The sequence below is a fragment of the Pterocles gutturalis genome, unplaced genomic scaffold, assembly GCF_000699245.1.
Source record: "Pterocles gutturalis isolate BGI_N339 unplaced genomic scaffold, ASM69924v1 scaffold47611, whole genome shotgun sequence".
NCBI lineage: Eukaryota > Metazoa > Chordata > Aves > Pterocliformes > Pteroclidae > Pterocles > Pterocles gutturalis.
In genome coordinates, this window is record NW_010102234.1 from 1 (window position 1) to 25,744 (window position 25,744).

Here is a 25,744-nt window from a genome sequence, read left to right on the forward strand (position 1 = left end):
AGGGACTGTCTTAGATCGCCCTGTGGAACTCTTCCACTTTGCATAAACTTCCTGTAAACTATAATATGTTTACTGGGGCAGTGACTGCACCCCACATCTCTACTGCATCCACGAACCACTGGCCAACAGACTGCTTGCCTAGTAGCTCAATTAACATTTAATTTTATACACAGAAATGAACAGTCTGTTTGATATTCTAAGGTATCTCTCTTTCTGATTTTTGAGGGCAAGAATCAAACTTAACAAGAGCGTTTTTCTGAGAATTCCAAGAAATTAGTAGTGGTTGTCTGGTCAGAGGCAGGCATCTACCTACAGTAAAGCCAGCCTCATGTATTTATGCTTTACCTGTCTTTGCTGTTAATTCTTTTTTCACTGGCTAATTTGTACAGTTGTCCATTCAGAAGGGTCCCTGAGATTCAGTTCTCTGACATTTTATCTTCCCTATATTTTGCATGACAAGCCTGCAGAATCAGCTAAGGGCTGATAAGCCTACAAGCCAGCAGAACTCTTAGGAGTTACCTTGACTCAATCTCTTTCCGGAGCTAACATGCAGCACTGACTCTGCAGTTCACACAGACAAGTTTTTTTTACATATCAAACATTTTTATCAGAGACAGGTTTTAATGCAGCTCTTACCTACCATTTGATATGTGTTCCCAAAAACGAAAATTTATGATATGGCTAATCTCAATATTTAATTCCACGTAAAAAATTGACATGATATCTGAAATTATCTATTCAGTGTTATCACCCAACTACTTTCCGCAATAAAATAAAATTTAATAAAAGTGAACAACCTCTCCCACCCTTAAGAATTTCAACACACATAACAAACTAAAACTCACAAAAAGCATGAAGGTTCATGTCTAGCAGTTATATTTCAAAGCAGAACTATTATAAAATTAAAATATGGTTGGTTTTACATTAATGTTACTTGAGATAAAAACAACCATGTCACTATTATACTCATTTTGAATTCCTAATAGCAAATTTTTTGTCTTTTCATGTACTTTTGAAATACTTCAGATATCATCATTATGACAGTGATGGCATCTGTTATATACATACCGTATCTTCAATCCAAGCATAGTAGCCAGGAGGACTTAAACCCATTTGGACAATGCTCGCTACCAGCAAACATAACAATACTAAAGGTGAGACATACTTCCACATGTAGTAATAATACTGGCTTGGTGAAAACCCAAGCATATCCTTCAGATCCTCCATAAATCTGTGAAGGGAATAAGAGGTTATTGTTAGTGCACACACTGAGATTTCAAGTCCTATAATTGATCCATAGCACCTAATTTCAGGGAACAGACACACTGAAAAAATGCATGCATAGAAATAGCTGCAGTGTAGATTACTTGATGGGTTGAAAAATAGAGCTTGTATTACTAGTTCAGAACAGATGAACAGAAGGAATAGCTACACAGTTCAGTGACTTGGTAAACTGCTTGCTGTACCATGCTGGAAAGATATTTAAACACACATTTGTTTTACAAGATTCTCTTTTACATTTTCTTATATTGTCTACTGGATTGTTTCCTATGGCATGTGTCATTACTTTTGAGGACATATACAAACAGCACATCTCACAGATTTGGCAAAATTAATTTCAAACCCACATGTGTGCTGCAGTAAAAAATAACTTTATGCATAAGCTATGGTTTGCATCATGTAAGTTGCTGAAATAAAACTTTGTGAAGTTTTAAATCTGCCTCCTTGTGCCTCAAAATTGCAAGTTATGATATGAACAAAACTCCTATTTTTGTACTCTTGACGAAGGACTGCATGGTTCCAGAGCCAACAGAAAGAGAGAATACTTTTAGAATTAATTCTTTTGGAGTGTGCACAAGCACCGATTCTGTTTTAACTCCCTTGTGGTCCCACTCCCTTTTGAAATATGCATCTCAAAAAAACTCTTATAGCAATAAATATGTTTTCAAAGCAGTTACACATGTGAAGTTACTGTCATATAAACTCCCAATTTTTTTGAACTGCATAATATGCGGTATTCTGTCCTTTGTTTACACCGCAATGAAGCACATTGTTAAAAAGAAGCTGAATTTACAAATGGATTGTGCTCTCTGTAGATAGTCTTTTCTCCAGTTCTTCATACAGTTAAACATAAATCTATTATCTTCACTTTAAAGTCTTTCATCATCTCCATCCTACTTATCCTCTTTTAAAAGCTACCTAGCTCCTTCAGCACTGATTCCAGCGTAGCAGGTTTTCCTTCTGGGCTTTTTTCTATCCTTTGGTTGTAATCCCTTTGGGTGCAATGTTGGGGTTTTTTTTCTATCTGACCAAAGACAATGTGTCTAATAAGACATATATATGGATCTTCATCTACCAAGAGGACCCCTTAGTGCTATCACAGCCAATGACACCCTGAAGTTGTTGATTCTGTCAGTTTTTGCAAAGAATGCTATGTTCCTGAAGAAAGATATGCTGGAGAAATATACATCAGAAGAAATACCAGGAATACTCCAGAGGGAGGTCCAGGTGGCCATTATGAATGAGAATTTGGCTGTTAACTTTTCACTATATCCTGTCAGATGGCTTTCTGAAAACATGAATCAACTGCACTCTGATTCAAAAGCAAAGTATTACCATGTTTTAGCTATTCCTAAGCACTAACTTCCTCACAGGTAAGTTGCTGACTTTTGGCATGTCTACCTTCCTTCACAGCAGAACTCTACCTAACTGGACATTACCAATCTGATACCCAGGTCACCTGTTTCCCCTTTGGTTTGCAAGTGTAAAGATACCTACATGGTGTTTTCATGTCTATGTGATCAATTATGGGATTATACATGTGGCCCAAGTGGGAATTCTCCCTTAACGAGACCAGGCACTACTTGCGTAGACTAGAAACAGTGTCTGGAAATCATAAAATTAAATTTTCTTATTATAGTTTTATTTCATTATGGCAAAGGACTGGCTGCTTACTCAGACTGAACAAGTGAAAATTCAAATGAAACCCCACCCATTCTATGTCACCCTTTGTACATTCAAAGGAATCACAGATGTTTAAATTACTTCAACATGCTAGTATAGCGCACACTGTTTTATCTGTGGATGGCATGAGTTAGTTTTGATACAAACTCTTCTATTCCTTAAGTGTGGCACACATTGATCTTGCTTGGTGAACACATTCTGGTGATTTCAGTCATAAGATGTAAAAAAATTAGAGGGACTTGATGCTCTTTTCTCTTCAGCCATCACTGATAGAAGGTCACTTAACTTCACTGTCACCTGTGCTGCTTTCAAGGAAGTTTTGACCCTATTCTGTTTTATCATTTCTTCTATTTCCTCTCTCACAACTAATGCAAAAAGCAATTAACTGCTATAACACCCCAAACTAAATCTAGTTCATAAACTGAAACTTTCTTGTTGTTACTGCCACAAGAGTTTGCTTTGGTCCTTTCTCAGGCTGCCTGGAATACTGCAGATCTGTTCAGAATACTCATCCTCATCTGATGCTTAGACCATGGTTATTACTTCTTGAAATCTTTCTCTTGCTGTCTTATCTCCATATAAATTCCTCATACTTGCATACCCAACCTCCTCTCTTAGTCTCCATTTTTACTTCTTTTACTGCATTCTCCTCTTTTTGGATTGGTTGCAAGTGCTCTTTGGGTTTCACTACACTATCCTGATGCAGTATATCTTGCTCCAAACCTTCTCTTAAAAAAACCACTTAGATTCACCTCCAGATTGACCCAACTTCTACTTACTTTTATTTACATGTACATTGCAAATACTTCACACATAATTAAAACTAATTATTGGAATCAATACTGTTGATATGGACATGGAGCTACAGTTCCTTCACTTACTTGTCTATTCCATAAATTCGAGTGATGGCAATATTCTCCAAAATGACCACAACAAGCAGGGGCAAAGTAGCTGAGTAGTCATCAAACATTGTGACAAAATAATTTCCAGAGCGCTGCACAAAAATCAGGCCAATAAAAAATGCTACCAAGCAGCAGATAACTGGAATAAAGGACACAAATGTGAGCTGCAGGTATAACAACGTTCCATAGACAAAATGGAAATAAACAGAGTTCAAAACACTAAATATATAAACCGCATTATTTAATATACCCAAAGTTGATAATATTTTCCTTTTTTGGTCAGGGGGTTCAGTTTTAAGAATACTAGGAATCCTACCTATTCCTTACATAAAGAAAAGTTATGTAATTAGAAGTTCTGGAATTGCCATATTACAGAAGTTCTGATTAAGCAGCAGAGATCAATCAAGTGATTACTTCTCATTTAACATTTAACTTAATGTGAATGTGAAGGCTAAAATAAACAAAACTGACAAGCTAAACATGAGACATCATGTTACTTGGTCACTAGGTCACTTCTTGGAATTTAGAAGTGAAAAGAACTAAAGTTTCAGACTATGATTCTAAAAAATAAAAAGGCTGCACAGGCTTCCCCTAGATCATTCACAGTACGAACTTCCGTTAGAATGTCCAAATGTATTTGTGCACTAAGCAACAAAATTTCTGCCCCTTCTTTTGTTTAGGGACAACCCAAAAACAGGTTTCATGAATGTCTGATCCGGTGTAATGAATCTCAATATAATTTGTTTCCTACACAATTCACTGAGAATAGGACTGAAGAAGTAGCCATAAAATAAGTCAAATTTCAGTAAATTTTGAAACCAGTTGTACACTGAACACCAGTAAGACTGATTCTCCCAGCTGAAGTGCCCTCCCCCCCCCAACTCAGAACTTAGGCTAAGGATCACAGATACATCTAAGCAATCTAAAATTAGATGAAATTAATCTAGACCAAAGTATAAAATATCCTTACAGAATACACCCATTACACAAATTCCAGATAATCAACTAGTATTGATTAAAGTAGTGAAAAGAAGACAATGACACTTCTAAAAATACTGTGGTATAAGACCAATCACTTTTTTCAACCATATAGTAACTATTGTTATAATGACTTTCAGATAACAGAAATTCAGAATTAAAGAGATCATTACAAATTGATGTGAACTCCTAAGGCAAGGTGACAAAATCAGAAGCACACAGATAAAACCTCCCTAAATTGAGTCTCATTAATCACACTGAGCTTTATTACTGACCCTGAGGAAAGAATTAGACCATCAGAACCATGTGCACGTGAATTATCCTTATGTTCTCCCACCAAGTCTTAACCATTACACCCCAAAAATATCTATCTTTAATTGCAAACTAAGGCTCTGGCAGGTATACTCATCATAACTCAGCACATACACACACAGACTCCAATTTGGAAACACTTGAACACAAAATAACTTTAAGCATATGAGCTGGTTTCCATTAACTCGATGGGGACTGAACTGGAACAATGGTGCAAAAAGTTGCAAATGTATTCACACTTCTGCAAAAAAATGAAGATTTGTGGTTTCTAAGCACAAACTCTAGTGCAGGCATAATCCTTCTCAAATCCCACTGATACTGCATGAAGTATAACCCAGGCATTTAAATTTAAGTTAATTATAAGTTGTAATCCTTTGAGTACAACTGAGTTTAGCAAAAATCATGCATGCGTAACACTCAAAAAAATTATGAGAGAAAGGCAGTTCTTGAATATTCCTTTACCTTAATAATTTGGTGTGGGGTTTTTTGGTTTTTGTTTTTTTGGGGTTTTTTTTGTTTTTTTTTTTTGTTAGATGTAACAACAAGGAATTACTGTAAAATGATCCATTACTCCAGAGCAATGACAATATATCATGGTATTTGCATGTATACTTAGGGAAAACAGCTGTTTTCTAAATGTCACACTGGTTATTCAATAAGAATTTAATAACTAATTAAAAAAAAACCAAACAAACAACCCAAGTGCTCAATAGTCTAGGACTTCTGAAAAAACAGTTGAGTAATCTTTACAAAGAATTTTATTCTTAAGATCTAGCAAAGTAAAAAAATACATCTTCTGTTAAATATTACTTATCTAAATACTCAGCAGTCAAGAAAAAGCAGTGCTCTGCTGCATCAGGGGTTAACTCTTAGAAAATATATTATTTCCTTCATAGAGTTATATAATCTTAAAGCAGTTTATTATATTTTTTTATTTTCTATCCCTCCTGTCACAGGTATTGATATGAAATCTGAATTTGTGTCCCTTGCAGCTGTTCTGAAGATTTTCAGAAACCTGACTTTCACATTTTATGCTGATGTTCAAGCTCACAATCATAAATTGTTACAAGACAGAGCTACATGAACAGGTTACACCTCACATAACTTTAGGCACTTAAAAAAACCCTAAACAAACAAACCAGAAAACATAGATCTTGTTTAAGACCCTTTCCACATTCAACAGGGAAAAATATGTTCCTCTAGAGGGTAACTGTACTGAGTTTTAACATAATAAACATTTAATCATAAATTAAGATTTCCTTTGCCTACTTAGGAATAATTTGTAGTAATTTGCATTGTAATTTTATTCTTTCCTTTTGCTTTGTTTCTCTGATCTGTGACGCAGGCTGGAATGGAAAGTATTCTGGAAGAGCTCAGAAGGACTGACCATACAGAAACTCATAACAGAAATCCTCCATTAAATTTAAGTTAAAGGATCTTCCTGCTCCTGTAGCATTCAGGAAAAGGTTTTACTTGCAGATACTAACGTTCCTGTGCATGGAAGTAGAGTCTGGAACACAGTGATTTACTGCTCTGCAAAATGTCAGCACTGAAAACTTTCATGTCAAAAAACAAGACTTCGTACTCTCAAAAAAAAAAAAAAATTACCTTACTGCTCTAGTGAGAAATGAAAGTTTGTGCAACTCACCAGCAAGAATTTCCTTTCTGACTTTGAAGGTATCGACAATGGGTGTGATGATGCCTTCAATCGTTCCAAACATACTCCCAAGTCCCAAATTTACCAACATGAGGAAGAACATGACTGACCAGAAGGGAGAAGCAGGGAAGTGGGTCATTGCTTCTGTAAAGGCAATAAAAGCTAAACCAGTTCCTTGAACCGCCTGTCGGTGACAAAAAATCCATGTTATTATTCATAGACAGCATTTTTTTTTTCTAGTGTAACAGTCTGACTTCTTGTTCATGCACAGCCACGGATTAAATCTTGAAGTTAGAATGGGAAGCTACTAATATGCGATTCTTCCAAACCTGCAAACTTAATACGTTACTGAAATATTGGATTTGGCTGAGGATCTGTAAATTGACTGATATTAACAATACACTTCTTCCTCTCTTTCATTGACAAATTTGCATGAGAGCTATTATACACGACTGCTACAAAATACACTGTATATAAAGGATTTCATTTCTATACTTATTTGTTTCAAAGTTAAATGGCAGGAATAGTATAGAAATTTTTAATGTCTAAATCACCAATTTGACATTTTAGTTTCAGATACTGGTGCAACTACACAGAAGTCAGTGTTTAAAACCGTAAGTCCCTCTGAAAAAGATAGAAAAATATAACTTATTTTACAGATCTGGCTTACCGTGAAGACTTCAAAATAGGATGATATTCATTAAGCAATTATATAGTAAGTAAAGAGTAACTTCTGTACTTTCTATTGAAGTAATATTTATATTTAATAATTGTCTCTTAACATTAGAAGACAGTAGTTTTAGATGTTGAATAGGTACACCTCTGTTTAGTCTTTGGAAAAATCCTCATGCTCAACTCTTTTAAAAACCAGAACTTTAAAACCTCCTGAGGAGAGCAACTTCATAACCAGATTATATTATAAACTAGTGACGACTATATTAAGACATTGGACCCAAAAGTCCCCTGTGGAGCTGGAATGCGACCCTGAACAGAACCATGTATTCATATGGATCTCTAGAGGTGCACTGCCCATAGGTATACTGTAGTCATACTCTGTGTGTAAGTATACTTCACAGTTTGTTTCAGGCTTACAAATATTAATCCGTTCATAATCTCTGCATTTACTCTCTGTATTTTACTTATTACTCTCACCTTGTCAAGTTCATCTTCAATTTTACAAGATTTCAGACCGAGAGAATCAAACTCTTCTTCTTTAACTTTCTGAATAATGTCATAAACTAAATTGTAATCTTCTGCTGTAATGCTTGAGAAATTGATATGATGTGGGATCATATCCTGACTTAGATTGCCTATTTTCAAAAGTTTTAAAATCTTTTCTGAATTTCTGTAAAACACAATAAAACAAAGAAATCAAACTCAGTGACCTGTATTAATTCATAAATGAAATTTACCATAAAATAATAAAAAAAAAGAAATGGATATTCATACTGGATAACACATTTTTCATTTATGAGATTGGCCTTGAAGCCCAGAACTGCAAACACCACCAAAGTTGCCAGCACGGAAGTGAAAAAATTGATGAAGGACACCAGTACACCATCAAAATGGCAGTTGTTGTCTCTCTTGTTGTAGCTTGAAAAGGCAATGACTCCACCAAATCCAAGCCCTAAGGCAAAGAACACCTGAGTAGCAGCTTCTCTCCAGACCTTGGGCTCCAGCATTATTTCAAGCTGTTTGAAATTAGATATAACATACGTCAGCTACAAAATGCATCTATCATATGAAAAGACAACAGAAGAAAAAAAAACAGGAAGACAACCTACATCAAAAAATGATACTACTGCACTACAACTCTATTTTCATTATGATACAATGAAAGCTGAATGTGACACCTAAAGTTGAGCAAACTTATCTATTGATTTTATAAGACACAATCCTTAAAGAGAAACAGAGTATGTTCCAAACAATGAAACACTACTGGAGCTGCATGATTATTGAAGTAGCAGCTAGTTATTCTGAGAAAGAAGAGAAAACAGCTTTTTTTTTTTTTACAGTAGTTACTTTTTTTTACACTACATGTATTATCAGTTGTTAGAAGTAAGATTTATTTTGTGATGATCAATCATAAATGCAGTATGTTGTAAGTTGTTTTGTTGTTAATTAAAAAAAAAAGTGACCATGAGACACGCATGCTTATATGGAATATTATTACTTGCAAATATGTAAAGCAAAATGCAATATATGAAATAAACACTGGCTACCACAATCTGTATAGCCCACAAGTCAAATCTCCCTTAAGCTAGATGCCTTGAACTTACCCTAATGGTCATTTATTTAAGGGATAACTAAGCTTTTTATCAAAACATTGAACTGTACTGCTCTTTGAGATTACCATACTTCAAGAAATATCTTTGTTAGTTATAAGACATCATCTGTCTATCTCAGATCCTTCTAGATACTGGATCATAAAAAAGAAGTACATGTGAAATTTAAACACTCTACCTTCTCAAGTCGATTCAGAGTTTCCAGTCATTTAACAGTGAAAGACCTTACTTCTGCAAATGTGTTGGTGGGTTTTGCCTTTTTTTTTTAAACCCTAGGCTTATCAAAAACGGTAAAACTAAAAAGCATCAGCATAGATGCCAGCATCAGAAGACTTATGCTGAGGGGAAAAAAAAAGGAAGCCTCCTATTGTTATGGTAACATTTTGAAAAATTTCCAGTTTCCCATAAGGGTACAATATCTACTACAGATAGGTAGCAGATACCCTCTTTATTCTTTTACATATAGCTAAAATACAACATATTTGAAAAAAGGGGGTTTATGACCATAAACTTGTTCCTGACTTTAATTTTTGCTATAATTCCAATGCACATGTAGCTACTGCACATAGTTCAATCTGTCCGTATCACACAGTCATGCTAGAGCTTTTCCACTAGAGGGACCTCGAGGAATACTCTTAATTTTACCAAAACCGTTAAGTATTGGAATACTTCTCACTTTCTGCAATACATCATTTGGTATCATCGAAGGTAATACATTCTCAGATACACATATCCTTGCATTTCAAAATAAACTTGTAATTGATTTGCTATTATAAAACATTTTCTTTGAGATTTTCAGGGCTCAGTATTTAAGCTTCATACAGCCCTACAGTTTCACTGTAGTGGTTGACTTCAGTGGGCTTTCCATATACCTTTCTTTAGGTTTTTCATTAAGGTTATTATTTAGAACATCTGCTTTGCTAATCAACCACATCAAAGAAAAAAATTCTCCCCTTCTTCATTACCCCTGTGCTCTCACACCTGCACCAAGGTGTGCTGGTACCCTGCTGTGCTGACACAACTCAACTGTGGGAGTGTGCTGTGATCATTTGTGGCTGAAAAGTGTTTTTTTGCTGAACAAATCAAGGCTGTAAAGATGCTTCTCCCTTCCTCCTCATGTCAATCCACCTGGATTACTTTAAACCTAGATCAGTTTAGCAATCCTTTTTACAGTCTGCCTGCCCATATAAAATATTAGCACAATGGAGTAAATGGGAACAACAGTTGGGCGAGCCGGAATTCCTTCAGTAGTTTCATATAAACCTACAATCCAAATTAGTGCACCAGTACAGAAAGAATCAGAGATTATAATGAAAATAATTTTGAAGGGTTATATTCACATATATTGTATATACCATATAGGCCTCCTGACCTCAAACTTAAGTCACAACTTAAATTTTGAGATACAGAACTGGAAACCAGTAGAAGAAATCAAAAACAGTTTTTCTTTCAAGATTGTTTATCTGAACAGTTGAAACAATTGTAAGATTACATTATAATGTAACTATAAGGTAACCATCAGCTGCAACTTATTTTAGGTCTAACTCGTGAAAGATTAAATAGTGAAGAGGTGTTGGTATTTAGGGGGAGTTTCAGTGTTTACTCCCCCTCAGTATCAAGCGGTACTTCTCTAGTTACATAAAGGATTAATACTGTGGTTGAGAAACTAAATTGTAACTTCCAAGACGCCTGTATTCCATCTCTACTATAGACTCCCTCTTCATCAATAAGCATTTTATTTCTCTGTTCCTCAGATTTCACAAATTTGCCTGAACAGCCTGCAAGTTCCTGCAGAACCATGACTCTCCAAAGCAGTGACAGTGAGTGGAGCATGACTGCCTATCACAATGCAAGACATAACAAAGTGAACGCTAACAAAGGTCATTTTTATAGGATGACAGTTCTCCACAGACTCAAAACATCTTGCACCAAAACAACTGACAACACCCTTGTCATCTGGCAGTAGCCACTATGTGCATTGATTTTAATCATTTTGTTATTTGGCTTTCATTTTTAAAACATCAGTCCTGTTCTGGTGAACTGTATTAGGAAATGGATTTGTTGGAAAGTCAATTTCATAATACAGTAACACAATATGAAGCCCAGTATTATGCATTCCTGAGCAAGTATGGCTCTGACTACTCAAACATGCTGTTCCTGTAGTATAGATATAGCTACAAGTATTTGAAATACGGGTAGAATTTAAAACTTCAGGCTAAACAATGATACGCAACATTCCTTCTCACCTCCATAGTTATAAAATCTGAAGTTCTGTAAGACACATTCCCAATAAAAATGCTGATGTCAAAAAATGTGTGCTCAGACCTGCTGCTTTCTTGGCACGACAACCATACGGAACATGGCAAGGAAGCCCGAGTGGTAAGTACTTACACTATTTTACAAGATGAGCAGAGCATTAAGGCAGGTCTCCTGTACTTCTCGGCTACTATGCAAACAGAACTAATTTCTTTCTAAAAAGGAACAAATTTGTCCCCTTTCAAAAGAGACAAATTATTTGTAAATCCAACACAGTATTCAAGGTAAAGCATTTCACTGTGACATGCCAGAACTAGGCATTTCAATCCTAGAGAATGTCAAGATTTTAGATTCCCTCCTCTTTTCAGTACTTGGAGCTTTCTAAATACCCTAAATCCTGGAAACAGCACTTTCAGTTGCTTAGCTTTGTAAAGGCATCTAACTCTGGGAACTTGTCACCTCAAGGGAGGTAACTCCACACAAACCCTCAGAACACTTAGAGCCTTTGGACCTTAGGGCCTGATATTGTCCCAAGTTCAAAAACAATTTTGCAATTTAATCGAACAGAAATATGGTCAAATGTTCTAGAAGACAATAAGCTTAAATGAGAGCATTCATAAATGGTCAAATGACCACTGAAACTTTAATACACTGACATTAAGCACATACCTTAGGTGTGAACATGTGACGAATTCCATCCAGTGACCCATTAAGAAGCAGTCCTCTGATCAGGAAGCATAAAAGTACCACATAAGGAAAAAGGGAACTAAAATACATGATCTGAAAAACATTAAGAAGAAATTTAACATGATATCCATGGACTTTATTTTCGATAGCTTCATTCGCTACTCAGCATCTTTTGGATATATGACTGAATTGATAAGCATATGCTCTAAGAAATATACAGAACACTTCCCATTCCCCTTGTCTCTGCAGAAGAAAGCAAAACCACAACTGTAAAACAAACTCTGTACTGTATTAAAACAATACAGCTGCCATTGTGTTGACCAACCAATAACAAACTGGGGTTCCAGGCAAATGCAGTTGTGAATTCAATGAGATGACAATGAGAAGGACAAAAGTAGACTGTTTTAGAAATACTTCACTTTACAAATGCACTTTGATTCAAGTACATAGTATGATAAATGCAGCATGAATAGAAGCTCATTCTCTCTTCAGAAAGAGAGAAGACAGAGTCAGTGGAAAGTACATAACCAATGGGTTCAAACCACTAAGTAATTTTTACTGGCAAAACAGAAGAAAAGCTGGGGATATTCTCTCATCTACAGAAATTATTTAAGATCTGAGTCATAAAAACTAGAAAGCAATATTGCACTGACTACTGGACAAACAAAATGCCACAGAGTCGTCAGAATCCTGAAGCGCAATACCGCACTGCCTTCCACACTGAAGAAGCATGCTTTTGCTACTGCATTTGTGAAGCCCAGCACTTCTGGGCTTCTGTATCACTTAAACACTTGTGTAACAGAATACCCTTCTGACACACTGATTGACTCATTTGTCTAATAAAAGGAATAAAAAAACAAAATAGTAGTCAAATACAGTCTTTCATTTTCCATTATGAATGAAAACAAATCTATTCTGTGCTTTAAAGTTTAGTAGAATTATTCTCTCGCTAAACTTGCTAGTTGTTTCTTAAACTGAAATACACTAAACAGGCCACAGAGATTTCCGCCTCAGTGCCAAACTTTTTAATAGCAAAGATTTTTCCTCTTGGAACAGATTATTTTTCATCTGCAAGTCCCACTGAGATCAACAGACCTAGCAAAATCACCAGCCATTCCAGCTGGCTGCTTGGAAAGGAAAGAAGACAAGGTGTCGTACTCAGATGCAAAGGGATGGTTAGTCTTTAGTTAAAAGAAGCAATCTGGAATCCTGAAAAGCAGCTGTGTTAATCACAGAAGTATGGACACCAGTGACAGTAACAATAAAAAGAAAAACACCAAAGAATTTTGAGGACCTGGGTGCACTGCAGTCACACTGTGAGTACACATGGAAACCTAATTCCTTAGACATTCAGAAACACACAGACTTACACTGCCTTTAACAATTCAACAAAGCTGAGGTACGGTTACTTGCAACAGTTACGTTGATGAGAAAATAAATGATTCCTCTTCAGGTCTCAATTCCCACTAAATTACTACAATTTTAATGCTTAACTACAAACATTCCTCTACTTGAGATCATACAAATACTGGGGTGAGTCACAGCTTCTAACCTGCTCCTACAGATTTCATACCAGAGTAAACAGAGGGTGTGGTGAACAAAAATGCTTCAAAGTAAAAGAGTGCCATTTAGGTAAACAGTATACTCACTTTGCCTGAAGACTGAATGCCTTTGATCATGGCTAGGCATACCATGACCCAGGCAGCCAGCAAGCAGAGAGTCATCTTCCAATTTAAACCCCCACTCTCAGACAGAGAGCTGGAAATATTCAGCGCTTCCCTGTACCAGTAGTAAGTGGTTGCAGAACTTTTTTCACACTCTGGCTCCACAACTGTCAAGAGATGTTAGCAAGTAAAGAATGGGTTCAGGAGAAGTATTTTCACAACATTTCATAACTATGTTCTACCAATTCCCAATATTTGCAAATTGTGCTGTCATTATTTACTGAGAAAGTAAACTCACAAAGAGTCTGAAAACATTTGCTAAAAAAAAAGAAGTGAGTGCTATCAGTGAAAGGTTCTGGAAAAATCTTTGTAAAACAGTCCTTTGGGATAATGTATTCCTCTGCATACGGTCAGTCTGAGTCCTAGGCAAAATTTAGTTTTCACTTAAGTACTAAATAGTAGGCAGGCCTAGATGAAGACCTAAATTTCATCTACCACACAAGATTTGATTACCTACAGTACCATACGATACTGTGACTTACATGCTATTAAAAGTATCTCTCTGAAATTGCACACTGAATTATATTAATTTCAAAAATATAAGGGAAATAAATTATCTATTGTGTCTGCTTTGATATGACACTCAAATCAACAGGCACTTAATTACTTTCATAAACAATAAGTTAATAACATAATGATACCAAAATGAGGAGAAAAGGAAAAAATGGCTCCTACACAGCAATGTTAAATGAAAGTTGCTATCTGTATTCCAGAAATGATTTTTAGATTATACTGTTATTCTGCTTTTCTCACATTACTGAACAGTTTAAGAAATTGTATCTAGACATGAAACATATAAATAGAATTCTTCAAACAAAACATTTACTTAACTTTTTAATAAATTATTTCTATCTTACAATCAATCATATTTCTAAGCTAGGTGCTGAGTCAAGGTTAATGAAAAGAAGGGAAAATATATTAATTTTAAGAAACGTAACACAGGTGACATATCTTCACTGCAATAAACTGTCAAAAATGATAGGATGTTATCAAATATAACGTAATACTTTCCTGTGTTTAAGCTTAGTTCAGATGCCTCTGCTTAAATTAGGCTGACATAATGTATCTTAATATTTAGGCAGGATAAGAGTATGTAAACAGACAAACACTGTGGCTCGATTAATGGACGATAGCTTGTGGAATGAAGTCAACTTGACTGTGTGCCAGCATTCACATATACTGATTATTTCAAACAGCTGAAGCAAATAACTCAGGCAAAGACACTATAAAAACGATGTACAGCTTTTCAAATGTCCCTGGTTATGTTCCTTATTAAAGGTGTGTAAAAACACAAAAAGGTAATTAAGTAAAATTTAGGATTTGAAATAAAAAGGAATGAAAAGGAATATTTCATATTCACATTGAAGAGCAAGGATAATGCAAAGTGTGCAACTATTACAAGATAATCAAAAAAAGGGATGAGGAACTTTTAATGCTGTTGTATATGTCCATTTGAGACTACCTCATTATAGCAACAAACCATTGACCAATTATATGATTTCTATTGGTTTACAAAGCAAATAACAGTATTATCACATGCATTCCATTGATGTTTACAATTTCCTATACTCTGCTTTGTTAGTAACGCAACACTTTTTGCTTTGTGACCAAGAAGTATCCTACTAATTGAAATGCAGAAATATCCTTCTTCTACCTTTGTTTTTCACCAAGAAAGCATAAAAGCAGTACCAAAATAAGAAAAAAAGTAATCAGATTTTTTTTTCTGCAATACACTAAATCGCACTCTAATTTCACTACTCTTTAAAATGCTGTTGACAATGATGTTCCTTTCCAAATACAGTATATTTACTGTAGATTAGGCTTCTTTGTTGTATTTTTCCAAGTATTATAATGTGACATCTTATCAAGATGCAAAACCAGCTTTGCATACAACACTTTTCCCGAAAAATAACTCTTTGAATTGCAATTTTTCTCCTTTTTGTTTGAAAATCTCAAATGTTATATATTTTACATTATTATTAAGAACATTAATATAGACTTACAGGTATGAGAGGTATTTTTGACTAAAGGACACTGGTCCCATGGTAATGGATGCTGAAAAGACTGGGAAAAGTAAAATAGACTCCATCCAATAATGACATTATAGTACAGGGCCACAAAGAAACACACCTATAAAAAATATTTTAAAAAGTTAGATTTATTAACTACATTTGTAAATTTAAAAAAGCACAAATGCCTACTGAACTTTCGCATATTTCCACATATCAATCACTGAACCTAATTTTAACTGAAATAAGTCAGAATAAGAACTGAATAGCTTGCCCCATTAAAGTACCTGACATTTTCTAAATTTTCACTTTTATCTGTATTTATCATGTAACACCTACATTTTTACAGGCTTTTTTTTCCCCAGAAGACTACGCTGTTCCCTAGTTCCTAATTTCAAAAGAATCACAAAATACAAGTTGTGTGGTTTTACAGGCACATCTGTATTCATATTTTTTCATGTACTAATTTAAGTTTTAAGATCTTCCAAAACATTGTCAACTGACCTTGAAGCGCAGCTACAAATCAGTGGCCTCATCCTGCAGCAAAAGAGTAAGCCTGAAACATACAGACTGAAAGCAAACCACAGGATTAGTGTTAAAAACTTACTACACAGCTTGCAAATCCAATTCCTCCAAGTTTGGGGCTGATATAATTCCACACACCAATACTCCCTCGGCGGATCCTCTGACCCACAGCAAGCTCCAAGAAAAAGAGTGGAATCCCTATTATCAGTAGCAAGACTAAGTATGGCACAAGATAGGCACCTGTGAAAGGAACAAAGTATAAATCAGAGTGGGTGGAAGAAGAGTCAGAACGTGACACAAGAAATGTGAAACCTTCTAATAGTTTCAAGTTTGAACTAGTGTCATTCACCGCAAAGTTTTTTTGATCACATGCAAAGAGTAATTTTACACGAATCTTGGTCGTACATTTTGTAAAATCTGAAAAGCTCATAGCCATTGAATTTCTAAAGCATGGTAACATTTTGAGGCAAACCTTACTGAAAGTAAGCCATTATCTAATCTAGCTTGTGTGAAATTTCAGGCATTTGATGAAACTTTTTAGAGATAGAGTGATGCAATCAGGAGCTGAATCAATGTCTTAAATCTCTACACTTTGATTTGCAACAGAGCAGCAAGATTGAATTTATGAAGGAAATATTATGAATTTCATCCAATCTTAAGCAGTTTCAGAAGACTATATTGTTGATTTCTCCATGTGCACCTCAGATGTTCAGAAAGCGGATTTCCAAGTGTACAGAATAATGACTCTGTCCAGCTAAGCAAGAAAACTGTATCAGCCCATTTCTACCAGGATCCAGAGACTAGAGACATTAAGTGGAAATGAAATGGAGTATTGTAGATCTAGATCTTGCAGTACTCACAACCTCTGCTTAAAGACGTATTTGAAAATGCAACTGTTACTTCACCTTTAAACATATATATGTAAAACAATTCCTTTTTTCAAGGTCTTATTCCCAGGATGTGTTCATATACAATTCTAACGCAAAGATTTATCACTATTTATTTTAGTAAAACTAATTGCAAGCCAATGTATCCATACCCCAAGTGCACTGACAAGTTCAGAGCCTAACTTCCACCTTGGTTTTGAGGCGTATTTAATATTAGAGGTAACAAAACATTTAGGCATGGCACCTATTTTTCAAATGCATGGCTCTTATTCTGCAATGTGGAGTACTGTGCTGGCCACCTAACTCCAAGGGATTAGGGCTTTTGATTGCAACCACTGTAAGGCTAAAGAAAAACACTTAAGAAATGCAGACTGTGGCATCTTGGAGCAAGCTACAAAGCAAAGATCTAAAGACCTCAGAAGCTTAGACCCAGAGCTATTTACTTGTCTAATCAGTCTATTAATCTCTGTGATGAGAGAGAAGCTGAGCAAAATTCAGAAATCAATTTGGGATTCATCCTCAACTCCAGCCAAGTCCTACTTTAAGTTTATTCATCCAGCATCAACTTTCTAGGGCTTTTTTAGGAGTCTGTCAAAATACACTGTCATTTGCATATCCTTAGTAGGCAGCTTAACTCATGAAATACAGTTTATTTAAGATAAGTAAAACTTTCCTAAGCTTTGCAGGAGGCCTCATATTTTGTTACCATCTGCTCTGATTTAGGTCCACTTGCTATTTTGCTCTTCGTGAAATACACACAAATTGGACATCACCTTCCAGCATAAAGATCTTACACAGATCCTAAGCATGGAGTAACTAGTCTTGAGACTAAGAAAAGTAAGAAAAAAAGACAGAGGAAAGAAAATCTGAGAAAAAACATGGGTAGACCAGACAAAGAATATTGATCTTGTTTACCTCACAGTCTAAAGGCTGTTGTTAGCAATGAAACAGCTCCTTGTGTTTTATTTTCATGACATGATAACATGATATGCGATGATATTGCTTGAGCAATGTTTGATCACAACCTATGCCAGGCTCTGAACAATGTACTGGTCTTGAGCTTACAATACTCCCTCACAGAGCTAAACGTCATGGTCTATCTACACATTTCACCACAGTATAGACGGTTTAAGTATTACTTCTGCTGAGGTAGCAGCTACATTCACATTCTGTACTTCAGCTTCTCTTGTGGTTCATCTTGTGCGTGCACATAACAGAAAGAACACAAAGGACTCACTTTCTACCATGAAAAGACAACAACAAAAGAGACAGAAAGAAATAAATGTGAGGAATACTGAGGAACAGAGTAACAACCACATTCCAAAATGAGAGGGACTATCTGTCTTAAGAATATATAAGACAATACCATTAAATACCCTTGATTTATCATCAACATTCTCTCAAAATTTCTGTGAGACAGAAGTATACTCTCAATCCACATTGCAAATGAGAAGCTTTGGCATCACTATCTTTAAAAATCTGGTCATACAATTAATTGAAAGCCAACAGTACATAGTTTTTCAAACAGCACAACACTACCGTAAATGATACCTGAGGTCTTAATTAGACAGGTGTTGCATAGCTGAGCAGAGACAAGCCTAAACAGCTCAAAAAAAAAAAAAAATTGGGGCCTAAGTGACTTACCCTTTATCCCACTGGATGACTGTACTAGAGCAGGAACTGAACCCAGCTCTTCAGTGTCCCAGTCCACAACCTTAATCACAAGGCTGCAAAGTTAAGCACACGTTTAAAGACTGGGCTGACGTGGGTGTTTTATGGTGCAGTATCAATGTAAGTTGCAAGATTTATCAGTTAGATTAAACTAAATGAGTTAAATAAATGTGGTGTTAAACCCACATTACATTATACATGACACAACCCTGTAATTCAGTGTGGGGAGCCAGCAGAGTTCATCTCTATATTGCAGGGCTTGGGCAGAGCACCTGAAGCACTGGTCTTATTGTCACTCAAACCTGCTGAGTTCCCTTCTGATCTAGTGCCTCTCCCCAAAAGAAGGACATAATGGAAAACAGTGCACATACAAGTCTCAGTCCAATATAGTTAGGACATAGCTGGATTATACAACTGTATATCACAGCTGCAAAGGGCTTCTGTGTCCTATAGTCAACATGAAAACACAGGTTCTCTGGGCAAGTATTTCGTTTCAGCCTTCCCTTGAAGCTAGACATACTTCAAAGAACTGTTAGACATCTTCACTTCATCATAAAACAGAATCACTATGGAAACAGCATGTCTCTTATTTGCCAGTGCATGAACACATGGGTCCTTGGAGTTACAATACTGAATGAGGATCATTTTTATTTGAATTCGAACAATAAACTACACATGCTGAACAGCATCCTACAATTAGATATATTGTCTGCTACATCTGCCAGCTAAGCAGCCTTCTGAGCATCACAGTTCTGTGTGGTTCAGGATCCCCAGGTCTCCTTTCCACATTTTAAAAATTATTCTCCTGTAAAGACAATTTTTGAATGTTTTGGACTAAAACATTGGCTTTCTTAGTAAAAAAACTCAACTTCATAAGGAAAAAAAATCTAAAAAATATACCTCACCCTTCTTCACTAGAATGAATGGCAACAATACAAAAGATTTCAGGAACTGGTGAACATCAATACTGTGCACAGCACTGCTTTGATTTCTTATTTTTTTTTTTATTTAACCAAGCACCACAATGGGATAATTGGTAAATAGTCTCTCTTGATATTGCAATACATACTGCACTTAGCAACATCATTGATCAAAGTGGAATATTAATACTGGCTTTAATTTAAGCTCTCATCAATTTCCAAGGGAAAAAAATAATATAAAATTACATGATTCATAGTGATTGAAGAGTCAGAAAATAATTTCAGAAGCAATAATGCAAGATGACGTAACTAGTACCATCTTGATACTACAGAACTTTTCTTCTTCAAGATGTTCTCGATATAACCTGAAAATGTAATAACTTTCCAGATTTTTTTCAACTGCTGCTGTGCTAGTTTTTAATTAAGTGCCTAGTGTCCGATTTAATTCTTATTCAATGAAGGTGAGCTTTAGCACTGCCTTGAAAATATGTTCAGGTATGTCTATTTATAAAACTGTGCTTAAAGGATGAAATCCCCTCAGCCAGTCAACTTTAATGACAAATTACGCTTGCAAAATAAAAATAAGACATTTTCAGCACACTGAAGTACAACTACATTTCATGAGTCTGATAATACAGTTTAAATCAGAACTCACTAAGTAATGTTGAAGACATTAATAAATTCACTCTACTGATTATAAATCATTGATCAAAAGCTAAATAATAAAGCCACTGAATCCATACTCAGTGTAGGAATACAAGAGAATACCTGCTTTGCTTCCATTCCACTTAAATTAGACAATCAGACTGTAGCTTTTAATGATTACTCAGTCTTTAACAGTTTATACATTATTTCCTCAGCAGTTCTCAGCAATAGCTGCTTTGCTTTTTCTAAGACTACAGAATCAACTGTTCAATCTACTAGTATCTCACTATAAAATCCAGACTATTTAACTGTAGAAACTCATTATGTGATTCTACCCATGTCAATCTTTTCAAAACCTAATAGCAAGATAATCCACTACAGATTTCCCTGTGCTGCTCATAGCTTTTAACTGTTTATCATGCTTACTAGTTCTTTTGACTTTTTATGTCACAGAGATATTAAAAAGATGGACCTTAAAAAAAAAATCAGGAAAATTAAGTTAATGTTCATGAAAATGCAACACAAAATCCTTGTGTGTGTGGTACTTTGTAGAATCCCACTAATAATTGCAACACTAGAATTGCAACTCCTAGATAACTATGTTCACTTGTCTTCATAATAAAGGTCATTCAAATATCACTTATTCTAGCAGAACACCTAATTTAGTTTACTTCTGTTACTTCTAACATGGAAATGTTCCATTTTACTTCTGCTAATCCTACGGGAAAATGACAACCAAAGAGAATGAACCTTAAATATTCCCTTTGCTTGAAAAAGGTGAAAGGTGTGCAAGCTACTCACCAGATGATAGTAATAAGCAGCAGGAAAACATAGTCTAGCTTGTCACTATTTATTAGCCTCACAGCAAGACTGGGTAGGTCTGAGTTGTGTATTTTTAAGGCTATCAATCATAGGAAGCTGAAGCAGCTCTGAACCCACTGCAGGTTAGCCACAGTTCCTATTTAACAAGTTCATATCTGAAAAAAACATAAGTATTTGTCTTCATATAGTAAAGGAGTAATAAATAAAGTTGATAGTGTAAAAATCATAAATAGAAAAAAAACCCCAAAAGAGTAGTGTATACCTAGCTCCAATGCAAATCACCTTTGTGAGCCATCAAGGAAGAAACAGGTTTTTTATCTGTCAGGCTACCAAGAGTGGAAGAGGTGCCTCAAGTGCCAGATGGGGACTGAGCATTCTCTACCAGGGAGAAGAGGGACCTGTGGCAAAAACAGGGGTGAAGAAGGCAGTGAAATTTACAGTCAGCCCCTCATTTGTGGAGCCTAAAACTCCTTTGGGCCCTCCGTCTCCTCCCAAGTCAAGAAAATGAGCAGTCTGGAGTACTCCAAGTTTCTTCACAGCCTTTTTCATTCTCTTGATACTTCCTGCATTACAGCTACATCCTAAATGTGGACTGAAGTTTGTCCCGGCTGCATACTAGCCTCTTGTCTCACCTCTCGTGACAAACTTTTTTCTGGGAAAGAGCCAAGTGTGAAAACCAGAAAGAGCTACATAGTTGAGCATAAAAACCACCAGATATTACTCTAAATATTTACGAGTTTATATGAACCAAAAATCTATTAAAGGATCACAAGAAATAAGGAAGTTGTTTTGCTGGTACAGAACAGACCCAGAAACAGAGATTGGAAAGATACCTATGGACGTCCAAGTACCAGTGCAGTGTAATGATGCAGAAATTACCTTTAAAGGTGGTATTGCAGATACCTCACTGAAGCAGTACAGAACTCTGAAGTCAGGAGCGTTGGCACACCTCAAGCCATAGCCATATGCAAACCCACTCTCTCTAGTAAACAGAACAGCAGAGACCCAATATTGTCTCCACAAAACCCCCTAATAACATACATCTGTTAGGGGTAACTTGTCTGTGTCTCTTCTATGTTTATTTTGTTGGTTTTGTTGTTCATCACAGGAGTTTAAAAAAAAAGACAACATTGAAGATTGCTACATGGTTAGGATTTGCCTTCTCTTTTCACTGGTGGCTTTGGAACATTTAACGTTGGAAGAAACCTGTGAGGGAAACTAATGAGTAACTATGGTTTTTACTTCTTTTTGGTTTACATTTGAAGTATGCTTATTGGTTTATCACTTTTCAATATCCTGACCTCACTTGATGGTATGTGACAGATACAGTTTGCTAAAACATAGGGAAGAAAATGTAAAATGTTAGGAGAAAACTGAAGGTGGGGACCTACCCATACACTTCATTGAAACAGTTCTAAGGAACATCCACAGAAAAGTTATTTACCTTATACTCAGATATTTATAGTAAAGCTTTCTCAGCAAAAGACTACAGAACAGTTCTGACACTGATATTTAGAACAGGTTGCATAAAACCACTCTAATTTTTCCTAGAATGAAGCAGATATGAAATGTGTAGCAGAAAACTGGAACCTGATATAAAATGTGTGTAGTCTTTTTTACCATGCATTTGAATTTCTCCCTCCCTCCTATTCTTTAATGTACTTGTGAGAATTATCTGTCCATCTGCACACACATATACAGGCATCAATGTACCTTACATGTTTCAATGTTTTGTGTCACCTTCTCCATCTTGCATTATGGTTAACTTGAAAACCAAGAAAGTTTTAGCTGTAATGATCACTTGCTTTTCTCTGTTGTTCTGAAAGTTGCAATTTGCTAAAATCGTACAAAATTATTGTTAAAAGCCAAATACATTCTTGTCTCAGCCATGTGCAGAAAACATTACGTCTCCACAGACTACATTATACATCCAAGTTCCTGCAATCACAGCACAGGGGAAAGCATTTAATTTCAACCTGAAATGGCTCCATATTTATTTTTTCCAATTTTATTAATGAAGTGCCATATTCTCTGAAGGCTGGTTTTTTTTTTTTCTAAACTGTGAGATTATTAATTACTTTAATACACTTATATTTGATATCAATTAAATTTACACTCACTGCCAGAGTAACTTTCAAAGTGCCTGACAGTATGAATCCACCAGTCTAAGGAACATACCAACAGACCTTTCTTGTTGCTTCAAAGGAGAATCCAATGGGCTTGCAAAATTATTAACTACATTAAACATAGACTTTCAAAAGGGACATAACTACACAAAACAAACTGCTGTAATGCATTATCCTTGAGACTGCATCTTGACATACTTAGGATGAAATGATACAGAATATAAACATTTTAATAGCTACATCTTTAACTACAAATCAGTTTGTTTTAAAAATTGCTCATTAACAAACGTACTATTTTTTTCAACTAGTAGTGATACGTGATCAATTCTATACTGTGTCTAGCAGACAAGATAAGATTGCCATCCACCGCCAAGCTGTTTTTTGAGAAACTACATTCAACATGTTTTCTGAGTTAATATCAGTTACAGATGAAGAAAACTTTAGATTCCACACAAATCATTAAATCAGCCACTTAATGACTTTCTCTCCAGAATAAAGGAGAAAAAAAAGGTAGATAAATGAGATTGAAAAAAAATCTTATAACCAGATATAGAAGAATTTAGACTTTATCGTGAAGAAGGAATATTTGAAAGTATAAACTCCATTTTTACAGCTTGAACTGAATGAGATAAAACAAAGTAAAAAATTATACTCTGATTATATTCTAGGTTGACTTCTATTCTCCTCAGTTACATCAGTTTTACCATTCAATTTTAAAATCCAGCATGAATAAAATGTTGTTCTTTATTTTCTATTCTGTAGTACAGATTCACTTTTTGAATAATAAACGGTGACACGTTTGTTTTGAATCAGCTAAGTAATTAGCTACAAGAGGACGTGCATTAATATAGTATAGTAGGGTACAGTTTAGCATAGCATAAAACTCTAATTAATCCTGTATTCATAAAGGAAGGTCTCCAGCCTCATACTTCATACCAGATTTAAGACGACAGACAAACAGCTAACAAATAAACAGCTTGATGTTATTGTTCTAAGTGAAAAGTCACTTGTTAATTAGGAGAACAGTTAACCATATAATGGCACAAAACAGATGAACTCCCTTCATGTAAAAGTTATGATTTAAATTATTCATCAGTAAAAAAAGTCCTTTTCACTCCTACAGTATTTTGTTGTTCTTGCAGAAAGTAAATCATGACCAAACTGCTTAGAGCTAAAGGCAATTAAAACGTAAAGGTGAACCTTAGTACTGCTAAAGACTCAATACTGCTTTGGTCTTTAAAGTGGATGCAGGTTTAACGCCTTGACTTATTGTCCAAGTACTATAAAGAACACTTTAGCACAACATTAATCAGGTCCTAAATAATGCAACCCCGCCATAAAGATACGTTTTGCTTAACCACTAGTGTGACCACTATTCAAGGTCATACCAAGAACCTTCTACCCTAAAATGAGGAAACAGAATCTTAGAAGAATCTCCTATTGACTTTAGCAGATGTGTCTCTCTAAATAAAGAGAATGTGGGTTTTTCCTTATAGGCTCTGGCAGAAATTAAAAGAGAAACCTGACATGCTAGAGCAGGTTTTACTGTGGATATCTCTGCTGAACTTGGAATCTGAAAGGTTAGCTTCATTGTGTAGCTACAACTAGCTATCACAAGACTTACCTCCACCATTTTTCTGACACAGATATGGGAATCGCCACACATTCCCCAATCCCACAGAAAATCCAACTTGTGCCAGAATATATTGAAGTTTGCTGTTCCAAGCAGGTCTTTCATCTTCTACATCTGAGCCTTCTTCAACATCTACATCTTTTTCTTCTTGATCATCAACCATAAGTTCACTCTTCTTAAAGGCATCATCTGTAGAGTCTTCATTAGAGAGAAGGTCCTTAACTGACTCAATGACCTCATCATCTAGTTCTCTTTTCACTACTTTGCTGTTCTTAGGCATTTGTAATACGAGAAAAACAGGAAGGAATTCAAATTCAGCTGAGACAGATGGGCAAGTGCTGAAGAAAGCCCTTCCTCTGCTTGGCCAAAAATATTGAAGAAACAGACTGAAGACAGTGCCTGATGAGTCCTTGATACCAGGGAATCAAGAGTAGGGACTTCTGTTTCTGAATGTTTGTTCTACTGAAAGTATCTGTGAAAAAAATTTAAAAAGCATATTATACTATTATGCAAAAGAAACTTAATTTGGAAATCATATGCTTTGGCTTACCCATTTCTGCTTATCTCATTGATTTGAGAAAAGGATGTTAAATCACCTCCAAATTATAGGAATTAAATCCACTTTTTGGTCTTAAATATTTACATAGAATACATTTCATTCATTTACTGAGGGGTTTTTGTTTTGTTTTGTTTTATCTCCTAAAGAGTGATAGGCTAATTGTTCATATTTTGACAGCATAA

The 25,744-nt window shown here is 35.5% G+C and overlaps 1 protein-coding gene across 1 annotated transcript; it reads right to left on the reverse strand.

Annotated features, from left to right (window-relative positions):
* Positions 1–1,068: 1,068 nt before the first annotated feature.
* Positions 1,069–25,477, reverse strand: SLC6A15 (solute carrier family 6 (neutral amino acid transporter), member 15; the record flags this gene model as incomplete). Its single annotated transcript, XM_010085562.1, has 10 exons — positions 24,995–25,477; positions 16,382–16,539; positions 15,769–15,895; positions 13,691–13,872; positions 12,024–12,134; positions 8,263–8,504; positions 7,966–8,158; positions 6,805–6,997; positions 3,846–4,005; positions 1,069–1,231 (listed from the first exon to the last, which is right to left on the reverse strand). Coding segments are annotated over exons 1-10 (1,818 nt in total), but the record flags the coding sequence as incomplete, so codon positions are not given.
* Positions 25,478–25,744: the final 267 nt, after the last annotated feature.